The sequence below is a fragment of the Strix aluco genome, chromosome 9 (assembly GCF_031877795.1).
Source record: "Strix aluco isolate bStrAlu1 chromosome 9, bStrAlu1.hap1, whole genome shotgun sequence".
In the NCBI taxonomy this organism is placed as follows: Eukaryota; Metazoa; Chordata; class Aves; order Strigiformes; family Strigidae; genus Strix; species Strix aluco.
Window position 1 is genome coordinate 14,255,186 of NC_133939.1, and position 15,927 is coordinate 14,271,112.

Below are 15,927 nucleotides of genomic sequence, written 5' to 3' on the forward strand. Positions count from 1 at the left end.
AGCAGGAGCGGCCATGTAGGGAACCTCATCAATGGACTTTATATTAGAGTATTGGCACCTGCACAGCCATATTTTATAGTCCAAAAAAGAAAAAAAAGTACTATCTATACAGCTATCAACCACATAGATTGTACAGTCTGCCATATTACTAGAATCAGCAAACAGAACTGTTCTGGACTTCAGTTCAGGATTCCTATTAAAGCAGGTTCAGGAGAGAATGGTATCTGCTACTTAAAGAATAGCCAGAGGAAAAAAAAAATGTGCCACGATGTAGCACAGGTTGAAGGACAGAAAGTAACAGAAGAGTAAGAAAAATGGTAGGTTAAGCTAAGGGTGACAGGCAAGTAAGATCTAGTTTGAAGACCACCACAGCTAGAGTCGATGCTCCAACTCATGGTAGATGACTCTGAAAGAAACTGAGGGAATGGTGTATGATTTGACCTTCCATGTTTCAGCATGAGAAAAAGTGAATGACAGTCCTTTGATCCTCTTCAGTAATGTTAAACCTATAAATATTTGTCTCCAGTGTCTGTGGAACACAATCACCCACAGCGTGAATTTGCTATTATTCTGAAATGAAAATGTTTAATAATTTTGCATTTTTGAAACTGATTTACACATACTCCTGAGAAAATTATTACTTCAGATTAGTGATAAACAAATACATCATAATAATTAACTACACATTTCTTTAATTATAATTTATTTCTTTAAAAAATATAGAAGTAATTCATAGCTTCAAAAATAGATTTTTGACCCTCTTTTAGCTAGTAATAATAGGATTTAACAATGGGCTTGAAAATACTAATGTTACAGATTTTTACAAGTTAGATTGCATACCTGTAACTACTTCTAATGTATTTGTACTAGCCATGCCAGATAATATAGCTTTTGGTCTTTAGAAAATTTTAAAAAAATTGAGCTACAAGCTAGATAGAAGCCATCAGCTACAAAAATCCTGGGGTTTTCTTTTTTTAACGCAGTACTGAAAGCCTATTTGCTTTTGTATTTCATTACAATTTAGCGCATAAAAATGTCATCAGATAGCTGGATCGAATGCTTCCATAGAAAGTCAACCAAAAGGTGGTAACAGGCTACTCATAAGAAAGTATCTTTGTACACAATCAAGTTCATCATAACTCCCCTCCCAACAATCATTTTACATTTCTCAGAAATGCCTATGGAAGTATATGTGCCTTTTACCCTTCCTTGATGATTAACATACCAAAGATTTTAAAGATATGAAGGGAGGCGAGTTCCTCAGTAGAAAACCCATCATAGGAAAAAACTCCCCATCTCTAGTACACAGTAGGATTCAAGCAGCTGGGCCACCCAAAGGAGGTCACTGAAGGGACACAAATGCTGCAGCTGGACTACAGCTGCCCTAGGGATGACATGAAGGTTCATTCTGGCATGGTAAGTAATCTAGCAGCACAGGGGTAACTGAACAACCGTATAACTTTATATATATACCATCACAAATTTCAGTTATGGTTTTTACTGCCCTGTTAATGTCAAGATTTTATAAATATGAATTAAACCATTTTAGTTCTTCCTTCATTAAAATGCCAATTTCTACCAGTGCAGGGAGCGTTTTGTTGCTTGTAGCCAGGTATCCATAGCAGGTCTGTATTCTTCTGAGTCCTTCTGGGGCTCAAAAACTGCTTCTATTCGCCTTAGCTTCTTCAGTTGTTCTTTGTCAGTCCAAAATCCTATAAACAGAAAGTTCATTCTCAAGCTCAACTGTAAATATGTTATTTTTGAGTGGTTTTAATTTATTTCCAAGAGATCCAAAGCAGAAACACAGTAAGAAATCATGCCAGCTTTTCTTTACTCAACCAACAACTTTCTCAGAGGGAAGCATATTTTTAACATTGTGAAACTCCTTTCCAATAGCATCCACTTGTTTGGAATCCTGACAACAGCACATCTGCTTAACTGGGACAGTTTCCAAGGAACAGCTCTGGTACACTGAAGTTCCTTTAGGTTTCATCCACACTGTGCTTTCAGCTGCAGGCCCCTCTCAATGAAGAAGGGCCACAGAAACTGAGACTTAGCACTAGTTGCTTTCTACTGTCTTAATTATTGCATAAATGGCAGAAAACAGCCAGTATTACATATTCAGATTAATTTATGTTATTGAGTCATTCTTGTCTGTCAAGGGTTGCAGCTTTCTTACAGTTTTAACTGCTGAATAAGTCTTAACCTGAGGATATAGTTTTTATCTTCCAGTTGTGTTATTCACATATCAAAGCAATTTAATGAAGTTAACGGAAATATATTTTGTAGGTGGGTATTAAGCAAAACCATTGACAGTTTGTAGCTTGAAGTTTGGTTAATTATATAAAACAATTCTGTCTGAATAGAACTGGATTTTTTTTCTTGTTAATTTATTTTGTACTTCCACTGTGTTTATTTCTGCAAAAACCTTAAAGAATAAAGACTCGGTTCACAGATGACAGCACACAGCTTCAGCAGGAATGACACGGCTGTGCGTAAGCGTGGCAGCTTCCTTGTCACGTGACCCATCCCCACCGAGCACCGCTCCAGACAGTGCGAATATGGGAAGGGATGCAGAAAGGCCGGGCCGAGAAAGGGAGGCAGCAAAGACAGGGTACACCCCGTTCTTCCTTAGTAGTATATCCTTCTAAACGTAAAGGAATCTTACAAACATATATGCAGATACCTTTCACATTAAACTCACTGTCACCATTTATGTAAAACTAAACAAGCAGACACCTGCTCAGTAAATTGGGACATGGTGTTAGAAATACAAGTAAAGTCCATGATTTGTTTTATGACCAAATGACATTGTCATCCGTTTCTTTGGTCCATCAAATACAAGTACATAGGTACAAAGCACTATACAGAGAAACATAAACCCTACTTACCTTGGATTCCCACAAAAATGGCTCAAGTAATCCTTTCAGTAGCTTTCACAATTATCTGAAGTTACACTCTTGTTTTTTTTCTGTTTTTTTTCCTCCATATTTACAAACATGCATTTTGAAGGGAAAAACAAAACCCCTTCAAACATATACATACCTGAAGCAAGGCCTGCTAGAAAAGCTGCACCAAGACTAGACATATCTGCATTTGCAGGTTTTTCTATTTTCTTATTAATTAAATCTGAAGTCATCTGCATGACAAAACTATTATTACTGACACCTCCATCAGCTCTATAGGGAGAGGGGAAGAAGAAGTGAAAAAACCACACGTTTAGTTCAAATGCGTATTGCGAACATTTCAGAAAACAACTTCTGGGGTTTCACACCCATGCATAAATCTTCCTGTCACTCATGCACAAACACATTTCCATTTTATGGGCAAATTTAGAGGCCAGCACAAGGTGCCTAGAAAAAAAAGTGCCTGTGAACTGGGGAAAGGAATGGTAGACAGACAGGGACACAGGACAGACACATCATCAAAAGCTTTGAAAGCTCTGTCTTCTAAAACTATACATCATCCTGGTTGAAATGCAGGGTTTATAGCAGAACCTTCACATAGTTATCATCACGTGACAATAGTCAAAACCATTACATTAAACAAACCCTTTGCAGATCTGGAAAAGTACCTTTTTCATTACTACCAGATCTTTGTACTAGTTAGCTAAAATACCTTCACAGTTGCTTCTTTTTATGAGGAAAATGAGATTGAGGCTTCCATCTATCTAATTTCCTAATTGCATCATGTCGGAGACCCTTTTAATGAAGAAAACTAGAACTTATAAATGGTGATCTTTAATTACCTGAGTAATTAGTAGTAGTGCAAAGTATTCGCTCTTGCAAATAAAAAATAACTATAACAAAAAGCAATCTTTGAATTGTCATAGATTGGTTTGTTATGCTGTTGGACTCCAATACCAGCCAGGTATGGAGGTGGTGTTCTATCAAATGTGGTGCAGTAAAGACATCTACTGTTTATTTCTATAGAAAGTGTTGGGTAATAAAACTTAACAGTTGCTTAGAAATCTTCAATTCAAACATGCCAGCTGAAATCTTCTATACTATGTGAGGACTCACAAAACTTTTTCATAAGTGTTTTGGCTGTTTCTCAAAGTAAAATCAGGAGCCACTGCCTGACTGGTGATATTACAGGGTTTTGCTTTTTTGTACAAACAGTTAAGCAGGGTTACCACCTCTACACTACAGCATAAAAACCTTTAACTGGCAGTCACTTTCTTAATGCCAGTGACATGCATTTTCCTTCTTCTGCATAAATAAGATATCCATTTTGATTCAAATTACAAGGGGAAAAGAAGAAGAAAATTTCCAAATACTCAATATAGCTAAATTTTGCTGCTAGATACTTTGAAGAATCAGTCTGTACAGTACATCTTCTAGCTCAAAGTTCCTGCATGCCATTTGACTGGGGATGTGCTATTTCACAGAATAGTAAATAGGTGACATTCCAGGACTCCGGGAGGGAACTCCAGGATCATCCTTGTAAAGGCTGCCACAGACTGCTGCGACATGACACATAAGGATTACAGCTGAGGGTTCCCCCTCTATGCTTTCCTTGATGGTGTTGAGACAAACAAAAAAGAAGTAATATGAATGTAGAGGACTAATGAAAACGATGACTTTGTATAAGCTTGTAGGAGCCAGAGACTGGGAAGAAACAAGGGATACAGGACAACAGCTAAGAAGGGAATGAACGTATTTATGAAATAAAAACTACAACTAAAATTCAAAAGGTAATGGATAGATACTAAAGATATGTGGACAAAAGGATGGGAGAGCAGTTTACAACCCTACTGAAAAACCCATGAAGTGTATCTCATTATCTTCTAATGCTTAATCCATGAGCTGAATTACTACTGATCATAGTTAACTATTACAGTCACTATATGAAACTGGAATTTTATATTAATAAAACAGAACATGATCATACAACTGGAAGTTTACATTACAATGTAAATGGGGTCAGAATTCTAATGTTCTCTAAGCAGTACTTCCAGAGTTTCCATTTTTCAGTTCTCAGTCTTAATATGACTTCTTAAATTTTGGATGCAATTTTCTATGTAAAAAAAAGCTTCCTAAGGAATAAAAAATTACAATACTTTTCATCTTTTCCTCTTCATTAAAACCCCAAGCCTGGTGGTTCCTTCATCTTCGCCTACTCTGTCACAGTACGTGATGGGTGACAAACTTTTACCTCCCCCCACTTTGTACTTTCACTTTTCTTCCACTACTGAAAAGTCAGATTTCTCAACTGTCTACATGCCTGCCATTCTGTTTCTTCCCTTGCATGGGTATCATGAAAAAAGCCGAAAGAGGGACAGGGAACACTCACCCTTCTGTTCTTGACTGTGGTATCATGATGACCCCTGGCTGCCAGAGTGAGAAATTTTAGAGCTTTCTCAGCTTGAGAGGGCTTGAAGCTCTGACAACTGGTGTGTTCAAATGAAGTCCCTACCAAAATGTGCAGTGTCGTTTTCCAGCAATGCATAATTCAGCTAAATTTTTCCAAGACATTGTGAAAAGCATATTTTAAGGATCGTTACCTCACTAAATTTGATTTGCTTCTTCAAAGATTGAAACAAAACCAATGTCTTCATTGAATTGTAAAAATATTTTCGCTCTTTCCTTCACAAATAGATCCAGTTTTAACTGACGTCTTCAAAAAAAAATTCAGTCTGTGAGCGAACCAGCACAAAACATTTCAGTATGAAAGAATAATAAAGGGTAGAATGACCTCTGTGGTAGGCATTGCTATATGCACTCTAGTGCTACCTGAAAACATGATTTTGCCTTTTTTTTTTTTTAAATAATTAGAGCAATTCATTGTTCACTTACTGACAACCACCAACGCCAATAGTTTAATTGAACCAACTGTTCTGTGTGTAGACTCTACTGTCACTTAAGTTACATTAACATTTAACTTGGTAATCATGTATTTCTCAGCAGCAGAATTTTTACAGTAAGATAAAATCCGTAATGAAGGTCACACTATTTAAAAATCAAACTCCCATATATCAAATCTAAAAGTTACACAGAACTTACCGAATAGTTTGCAGAGGAATGCGTACCTTCTTCACAATGATATCATAAAGCTGTTTGTTTCTTTAAAAAAATATTTAGTTGAATTAAGCATTATATATTCCATAAAGTGTTTCCAGTATCTACATAGTCAGAAAATAAAATACAAGGCAAAAAATGCCTCAGTTGTGTCAGAACTGCTACAATAGCTAACAAGTTTCTGGAACGCATAAATTAAAAAAAAAAAGGGAGAAAAGAGACTGAAACTGGTCTTTCTTATACATTATTGTGAAGGCACAAGTATGGCTAAATCACAGCCCATTCTATAGCAAGTCACTGTAGAAGGTACACATTTTTTCCACCTGAAATTGCTGATGGGTTTCTACAGACAAGATGCAATTATTGATGTAACAAGTGGTTTAGAGTGAGGAAAGCAGGCTGACAGAGTGTTAATCGGAGTTTATCCAGCTGTTCTTTAAAGGGAACATCTGAACGCTGCATGACTTGTTCTGAAAGCATTTCATTTACCTAAATCTAAATTTCTTTTCATTTATCTAAATTTTACATAAATCTAAACACAAAGGGTCTTTACCCTTTTCTAGTTCGGTATTTGAATGAGATGAGGTTCTTCAACATCCCTGTTTTCAAGAGACCCATACTTCACGAATTACTGCATCCTGCATTCCTCTTACAGCACAGGTAAAAAATGCATTAGAAACAGTTGCAGCTATTCAGAATGTTACCTTCCTCCAGACACCCTTTTTGCCTCTTTTGCAGGAGACTATTATGCCCAAACAGAGCTGATGTCTAGCTGGAAGGAATCATGTCAGTGCTCCCTAACTGGCCACAGCGCAGCGTGAACCACGCTCAAACCATGTACAGCTTCAGTTTGAGGCACGATGGATGGGTTTGCAAGGCAGAGCCCACCTGCTCCACTGTGAGCTACTGATGTGCTATCATCAGTGACTAGCAGTAATATCTTTAACCTTGACAGTTAGATCTAGACATTGTCTAAGATGCCTATTACGACACTGTATAAAACACAAAAATTTCGAACTTTAGCCAAAGAGCTAATATGAAACTTCCAGCTTCAGGGGTACTTTAAACACAGCTGAGTGGGCTACAGCTTTTGACAAAACATTGTCAGGAGAGTAAGGACAAACTTCAAACAGAAAACACTTCTAGAACATGCAGAAAACAATATAATTTAAGAATCACTGTATGGTTACTTAACAACAAAAACTCCATACTACTAAATATACACGAGTTTATTTGTAAAGTGTTAATGAAAAAAAGGGAAGCTGCTAAACTAAAACTCCTTTTCAGTGTAACAGTAACGGATTACTACGATTTATACTTTACAAACTGCAGAAGTCCATGCATCTATTTAACACTGCTGATCAAAATAAAAGCAAACATAAGAAAACATACAGAAGGTAATTATGCAAACAGTACCTGAAAGCTATAGATTCCAATATAGCTCGTACAAGATGGTTTCTGGTAGTGGAAGGTTTCAGCCCCATGAAAGAGGCACATAAATATGGATCATTCACAGAAACCTGCAGAAAAGATTTCACCGTGAGCTCAGTGAATTGTATTTGTAAGCTTTTGAGAAAGGAGTCAAATAGTAAGAAGAAAAATAACTTACGACAATTGCAGGCAGCATAGCAAAAGAAGAAAATTGAAAACAATATGTAAGAGGTATATAGTGTTATTTTAACTAACTCGGTGAACAGTTTAAACAGCTTCTTTCAACAGGAAAAGGGTTAAGTGACTTCTTCCAAATTTGGCATACCAAGTAACACTAATCTGTATGACTTCCCTTTAAAATACATCCAGCATGCACTGTCTAGGACAGGGCACACTGATATTGCTGTTCTCTAGCAAGAATTCACACACTTTTTTTTTTTTTAATCACTCCTGAACTGCTAAAAGAAAGATGAACTGATTTTTAAAAGCAACACTGAAAAGAATGGTAATAGTTTTTATTAGTTTACTACAGCCTGTTTTCAGTGACACCAATAAACACAGTCCAACTAAAATCCTAATGGTCAGTAAAGTTGCTTTTTTTTGCAGGAGAACTAGAGGATCGATTGATAAATCTCCTCTCCACCCCTTCAATACTCTGATGAATTTTATCATAAAATATTAGTTTGCTGGTCCATACCTGCTTTGTGACAATGTGGAACCTTATTTTCACTGTAGACAGGAATTTTCAAATTGAAAGACTCCTTTCCAGTTGTGTTAAATGTCAATTATGACAACACTTACAAGAAGTTTGAATTTCATGCTTATAAAATACACACACATCTATAAAGAAAATGCTATCATATGTTAAAAAAAAACATCAAAAACCATATGGATATGTACACAGCTAAAAGGAAAACTAGCATTTTTGCAAAAATTCCTAAATAGAAGAAACTTCTGCATTAAAGTCAAAGAAAATATTATTTTTTTCCATATATAAGTACCCTTCCCATTCTAAAAATGGAACCACTTGTCCAGCCCAGTAGCATAATAAGGATTCACGGCTTCCTAGTTTATAGATGTTCATATACAAGATAATAAACTAAAACGCATATACTCATATTGCACATAAGGTTGAGTATCTTGAAAAACTCGATCACTAAAAAAAAGAAAAAAGTAGCAGTGCATATATATGCATACACCCCAACAAAGAGTCCTAAGTTTTTGCTTAGCAGCAAATCAAGCCTGGAAACCCCTGTTTCTAGCAGAATGAGTAAAAGGAAGGATGATTAATGCACATATTCCCTCAACTTCACATACACTTTCACAGTGATGCTCCCCTCAGCGCACTGCACCACAGTAGAATCCAGTAAGAAACAAACTCATTCTTACTGCTTTAATAGGGGATAAGTAGAGAAACTTTTTACTCTGTGTAGGAAATTAACATATGAGCTTCGTAAGAACGCTCCCTAACCACTACCATTCCAAGAAACATTATAATAGAATCAATTTTGTTAGCATCTAGCCAGTGAAGCTAAACAGACACGTTACAGTCCCAGAAGTGTTCAACTCTGTTCATGTCCCTTTTCATACTATTTAACCCACTCAGTTTCTAAATTGGTACAGATCCTCTTACTGTGAGTCTACTAGCTAAGTACAGTCCACTGGAATAAGCAGGGCTTTTAAAAGGCAAAGAAATCCACATTGGTGGATACTATTAGTGGTTACTAGGTGTCACAGTCAAAGAGAAATCCATTCAGTTTTCTAAGTATAGCTTCTAAATTTGGACTGGGAATATTAGAATTAAGGAAAAAGAGACCGAACCAATGTTTACCAAGAAGCTAGCTGGGGTTCCTTCTGGAGACAGTGTCAAGAAAGCAAGGTGGAGAAAAACCAGCAAAGCAAATCAGAAGCCAGATAAACAAAAAAAGTTTTACCAACATTTCTAGAACTTGAATATTAATAGAATTAAAGGTTCAAAAAAGATACAGACTAACATTTGTCTGCCTCAGGATTCTTGTCTGCAAATACTGGAATTTGGCATGGCTCAACATTTGCTTATTCATAGCACAATTACTCACAGTAAATGCTAAATGGAAGCATCTTAGAATAATCAAGCTTTATACCCCTAAAAATAAATCTGATTATTAGGGTGGCTGTTTGAGAGAAGGTAGCTGGGCTACCCATAGAAGAAACGAAATTTTTCTTTGCCTTGTTCTGTTAACATACAGGACATACACAAAGGTAAGGTTAAAGATGTTAAGCTTCTTTAGAAAAAAACCACTACTCCCAGGAATGATCAAACTGAGTATGGTAGATGAATGAAGATTAAAAAAGCAAAGAACTTTTAGAAATGCCTACAGAGATGTGCTGGTATACATTCAAACCAATGAATTACTAAGACTTTTAAAAGTCTACCATACTCTGTTTAATCATTCCCAGGAAAAGTGTCTAAATACTATTACGTTTGCTTTCTGTAACACCAGGACTTGCAGTCTTGCTCATATTTAAGTACATTTAAGTAATCTGTTGAATTGCAGAATAAAATTAATTATTTTAAAACAGTGCTTACAAGTATTGTCTCAATGAAAGCTCTGCATGAGGCAGAAAAGCTATGGGATTGGTTTCTGTCTCTGCAGACACTGCTGAGTTACTGTGGGCAAGTCATTTAGCTTATCTGTCCCCCAGGTATTCATCTGCAAAATGGCAGTAATTTTCCTATTTTGCAGCGTTTTTCTCATGGTGTGGGGGGGTGGTGTTTAAGCATTCTGATTTGACAATGATCTTCATACATTGTGGTGAGGGACAGACAATAAGAACCTGAGTAGTACAGAATAAATACTATAATAAGATGTAAATTACTACATTTAAACATGTAAAAGTTAAAATTTTAACTGGGTTATTAAAAATATAGTCCCAATTATGTTAATAATAATAATTTTACCTGAAAACCTGGAACAAAACAAACGCCTTGAGAATCAACAATACTCCGTGCCATTTTTGCTGTTTCATCTACATTGGTGAAAAGATCTGTAAAGACCCATAAGTCATATGCTTTTATTATTTACTTCAATTTCTTCAATATATTTTAAGAGACAAAAATCTAGAGTTACACTATTTCCTTCTGTAATATTCTCGAACTACACGTTCTAATGGAAACTATCACTTCTCCTGTACTTTATGTCCATCGGTCACATTAAAAAAAACTCCAACCTACTCAGATGAAGACTAAACTCAAAAAGGATCCTCTCATATTTGTTATGCTATAGCCTTTTAATCTTCACATCCCATAAGACGTCGTTAGCTTCCCAGACATAAATGGGAATTGAGAATGCTAACAATGGCACCCTAACTATGCTAAAACCCTAGATTTGCAAAACATAAACCATGTTTTTTCCCCCCGGAGATGTTGCTATTGTCAGCCCAAGCACCAAATGACTACAGAGAAAGTCTTAATACCCATATTTTATCAGCCTTAATACTCTTACAAGTGACTCACATAAATATAGGTAAGGTAGGTCCTAATATCACCTCTTTGATAGACACTACTTTTATTCTCTGTCTAGCCAGATGTCTCCTTTCACAACTCTATAGACAGCCCTCTTTAGCTTGTTCTTCACCCACATGCAATTCGTGTACTAACACCCATCTTCTGTAGTTTTAACTAATAATCATAGAATGGTTTGGGTTGGAAGGGACCTTAAAGATCATCTAGTTCCAACTCCCCTGCATGGGCAGGGACACCTTCCACTAGGATCAAGTTGCTCAACCTGATATAATGTCCTTATGTGGCCACATAACATGTCTTTACAGAAGGCTAGAGGTCTAAAAAAGTAAATTCTTCTATTAAAGATAAATTAGGTTAATCTAGCTCAATTTATCTTTGAAAAACCCATCTTGTAATTTACCAGGAGTTTCAAGTTACCTTTATAACCTTCATAAATTTGTTTGAAAGCTTTCGATTCTACTGTACCTGGACTAATAAGCCTGAAACGTATCTTTTCCTTCTTGTTGTATTTGCTATTACCAAACTATATATACTACCTCTATGCCAGGACAGAAAACAAAAAAATTAAGATTGACTTCACCTTGAAATTCCACATAGTACTTTTTCAAAATTCTTAGAAGTGATCTGATTCCACTAAAAGAAATCCATTAAACTGAGTTTGTCTTGCTGCAGAAATTCCTATTTCCAAACCTTTACCACTATTATATGTCTCATCTTCATCCCTGTTGATAACACCTATAGGTCATGTCCATTTCACTACTGGCTAACAAAAAATCCTTTATGCTCCTGCTTTACATATACCAGTAATATCCATTTTAAGTACAGGTAAGTTTCATATGGGTTAAGTATGCCTTTTAAGTATGGAATCTGAAGTAGCAAGCTTATACATGTACCACTGACAGCTGTATCTGCAGCACTGAACTGCATATTGAATTGAGTAATTTTCTCAAAAGACTAGTGGCTGTTATTCTCTAGGCTTAGTCAAATGTTGAATGATGAAGACCTGAGGACCAGTCTTGAGTCACACTTAACCCTCAAGGGCACATATCTGAGCATGTATATGCACATGTGCACCAAAAGTTGACAACCTGAAGAAATGTGATAATTTGTGGTAAGCTACACTTCAGGAAAACCTTTCCCAACCCAAAGTTTGAGAGACTCATTCCTTTTTTGGATCCTAGTAAAGGTGTACTAAATTTCTAAGTAAACCAAGTAAATAGTTTATCACAGAACCATAGAATACCAGGTTGGAAGGGACCTCAAGGATCATCTGGTCCAACCTTTCTTGGCAAAAGCACAGTCTAGACAAGACGGCCCACCACCCTGTCCAGCTGAATCTGAGAAGTGTCCAATGGTGGGGAATCCACCAGTTCCCTGGGGAGATTATTCCAATGCCTGATGGTTCTCATTGTGAAAAGTTTTCCTCTTGCGTCCAATCAGAATTTACCCAGGAGTAACTTGTACCCATTACCCCTCAGCTTTTTCATGTGACTCCTTGTAAAAAAGGGAGTCTCCATCTTCTTTGTAGCCACCCTTTAAACACTGGAACAGGGTGATAAAGTCTCCCCTAAGCCTTCTCTTCTCAGGGCTGAACAAACCCAATTCTCTCAGCTTTTCCCCATATGGCAGGCTTCCCAGTCCCTTGATCATCTTTGGGGCCCTTCTCCGGACCCTCTCCAGCCTGTCCACACCTTTTTTGTATAGCCAGGACCAAAACTGAACACAGTATTGCAGATGTGGCCTGACAAACACTGAGTGGGATAATGACTTCCTTCTCTCTGCTGGTGATGCCCTTGTTAATACAACCCAGAATCCTGCTGGCTTGCTTTGCCGCTGCAGCACACTGATCACTCGTATCGAGCTGCTTGTCCATCAGGATTCCCAGGTCCCTTTCTACAGAACCGCTCCCCAGCCAAGTAGATCCCAGCCTGTGCTGCACTCCTGGATTATGTTTTCCCAGGTGCAAGACCTTACACTTGTCCTTGTTGAACTTCATACAGTTCTTTGTTAGCCCTCGCTTCCAGTCTACCCAGGTCTTCCTGCAGGTTGGCTCTCCCTTCTGAAGTGTCCACTTCCCCACTCAGTTTGGTATCATCAGCAAACTTCATCAGGGTGCACTTAAACCCACCATCCAGATCACTTATGAAGATATCAAACAGTGTTGGGCCCAATCTCAATCCCTGGGGGACTCTACTTATGACAGGTTGCCTGAAAAAGAGCTATTTACCACCACCCTCTGGGTGCAGCCTGTCAGCCAGTTCCTCACTCACTGCAAAGACCCCTTGTCTAGGACCGTAACGCATCAGTTTCTCTAGGAGGCGGCTGTCGGGAACTGTACTGAAAGCCTTGAAAAAATCCAGGTAGACAACGTCCACCATTTGCCTCACATCAATCAAGCAGGATCAGGTTTGTCAGGCATGATTTGCCCTTGGTGGATCTGTGCTGGCTTTTCCCAATCACATGCTTCACGTGACTTGTGACAGCCCCATGAAGATTCATTCCACAACTTTCCCAGGGATTGAAGTAAGACTGATGGGCCTCTAATTTCCTGGATCCTCCTTTAAGCCCTTCTTGTAGATGGAGGTGACATAAGCCTTCTTCCAGTCTTCTGTGATGTCCCCAATCTCCACAACTTCTCAGACATTATGGAGAGCAGCCTCACAACACTGGCCAGCTCTCTTAGCACCCTCAGGTGGATAAGATCAGGGCCTTCCTGACATCCTCCTTCACTGACAGCGGGTCTGTGTTTGTGTTGACCTGGATTTTATTCCTAAGGCCTGAGGACCAACAGTGCTGGTAAGGACAGAGGTTAAGAAAGTGTTGAGAACCTCTGCCTTTTCAGCACTGTTGGTGACTAATTTACTGCTCCTGTTTAACAGCAGTCCAGTATCTTCCTTTGTTTCTACTTGTTGTTTACGTACCTGAAGAAGCCTTTCTCATAGTTTTTGACATCTCTGGCCAATTTCAATTCAAGCTGAGCTTTTGCTCTCCTAACTGCATCTCTGCAAGCCCTGGCAATGCCCTTGTAGTTCTCAACTGGTATTTGCTTTTCCATCTCTGGTACGCTTCTCTCTTGGTTTTGAGCAGACTCAGAAGCTCACAGTTAAGCCAAGGGGGTCTCTTGCTCCGCCTGCTTCCCTTACCTTTAAATGGGATGAACTGTTTTTGTGCTTCCAGGAGACTGTTCCTGGAAAAACTCCCAGCACTTGCCAGCTCCTTTATCCTCCATGGAAGCTTCCCACAGAATCCCTCCCAGCTGAGCTCTGAGTGAGCTGAAGTTTGCTCTTCTACAATCTAAAACCCCTTTGTCTTAGTACTGTCAGCATGCTCAGCAGGATCCCAAACTCCACAATATTGTGACCACTGCAGCCAAGGCTATCACTAACCAAGATACTATGAAGCAGGTTTTCTTGGTTTGAGAGTAGCAAATCCAGCAGTGCCTCATTCCTGGTTGGCATATCTAACATTTGTATGAGGAAGCAGTCCTCTACACATTCCAGGAACTTAGTGATGTGTGAGCTGTTGTATTGTTTCTTCCAACAAATGTCTGGGTAGCTGAAGTCACCCATAAGAATCAGGTTCTGTTTATTAGAACAGTCAGAATGGTTGTCCTATAAACAGCCAGTGGTTTTGAATATCAAGCACTATCGAGCTAGTATTTTTATTAGTCTTTCATTAAACTTGAATGCAAATCTTTTCGTTACATAATAGTCACAGCCAAAAGACACATCACTTCTATGTGAAGCAACATACACAACACTGTTACTTTCAAAAACGAAGTTCTTCATGTTATTTTCATAGAACTCAAACCTGTTATTAATTTTCTGAGATGTACAGCTAGAGAGTTCTCAAAAACGTTACAGCAAGCGTTTGTGGAACACTGCATTTACAATCATGCTACCTAGGTGTAATCAGCAGTCAATTTCTGTGCTTCTCCCCAACTGAAAATTCAAGTGCAAATACCCTAAAACAGTACACATCTAACTTTAGGTTATACCATTGCTATTCAAGTTTGGATACCAGGTTAAAAAACCAGAAGAAGGCATTAGGAGGTTTGTCATGCTCAAGCGAAAACAAGTGAGGAGTAAAACGTTTCAGGAAAATAAGTCTGCATAGGTTGGAGGGTCTGAAAAGGAGGTAAGTGTGCAAACCAAACTCCCTGCAGTAAACACACTCAGCAGAGAACCTACTACCGAGACTCTGCATTTTCCATGGTCCAAAACACATAGTCTAGTTTCTTCAATTACGGATAATAAAACCAAGTCCAGTAACATAACTATAACCCCATAAAACAATTTCTTAAGTAGTAATATTTTACCCTCTATAAAATTAAAGAACTACTTACTTATATCCTGAGCCCATTTTATGGCAGTGCCAATGTCTGACATACAGCCTTCAGTTAAGTAAACAACTTCTTCCCCAATCTTCCAACCAATCAGTGGGTACAGACCTTAATAATTTTCCATAAAACAAAACAAAACACCTAGTTAAATTAAATGTTTCCAGAAAACCATATACAAGCACCCCTCACAATAAACCCAACTAAAAAAAAGTTTATTCAATTCTTTTGCAGAATTCAAGCTAAAAACAACATCACTGATAGAGGTTAAATGTATTGTTTAAAAAAATGTAGTGATGGGACTGAGAGATTCGAACAACAGTTTCTTAAACCAATGAACTTAAAAAAAATCAAATTACCAAAAAACCCTCTTTAAGCTAAAGAGCTATCTGCACTTACCTTTTCTAATATAAAAGAATGTATGTACTTAAAAATTTATCAATGTTTTCCTATTTGTTTTAAATCCACCTAATTTTCTCCAATGGTTTCTAAAAAGTCAGAATTTACTTCCCCAAAATTCAGATGGGAAGCACAAACAGACATACACACAAAAAAAAGCAACACAAACTTAGAACATAGATCTTATTCATAGAAGAGGATGAAACTGATACACTTTTTTATTCCTTTTTCAA

General features: G+C 37.7%; 1 protein-coding gene across 11 annotated transcripts in view; it reads right to left on the reverse strand.

Annotated features, from left to right (window-relative positions):
- Positions 1–558: 558 nt before the first annotated feature.
- The window catches only part of GK5 (glycerol kinase 5), a 33,304-nt gene continuing 17,935 nt past the window's right edge, over positions 559–15,927 (reverse strand). For 2 of the 11 annotated variants that reach the window (XM_074833812.1, XM_074833807.1), the window contains 6 exons: positions 15,302–15,406; positions 10,393–10,478; positions 7,437–7,540; positions 6,006–6,065; positions 3,046–3,179; positions 559–1,712 (listed from right to left, as the gene is read on the reverse strand). In XM_074833812.1, the coding sequence (XP_074689913.1) occupies positions 1,576–1,712; positions 3,046–3,179; positions 6,006–6,065; positions 7,437–7,540; positions 10,393–10,478; positions 15,302–15,406 (626 nt within the window). In that variant the 3' untranslated portion in view covers positions 559–1,575. Of the gene's footprint in view, positions 1,713–3,044; positions 3,180–4,557; positions 6,125–7,436; positions 7,541–10,392; positions 10,479–15,301; positions 15,407–15,927 lie in introns of those variants that run through there. The other 9 variants (XR_012624288.1, XM_074833809.1, XR_012624289.1 and 6 more) reach the window with 9 other exon arrangements.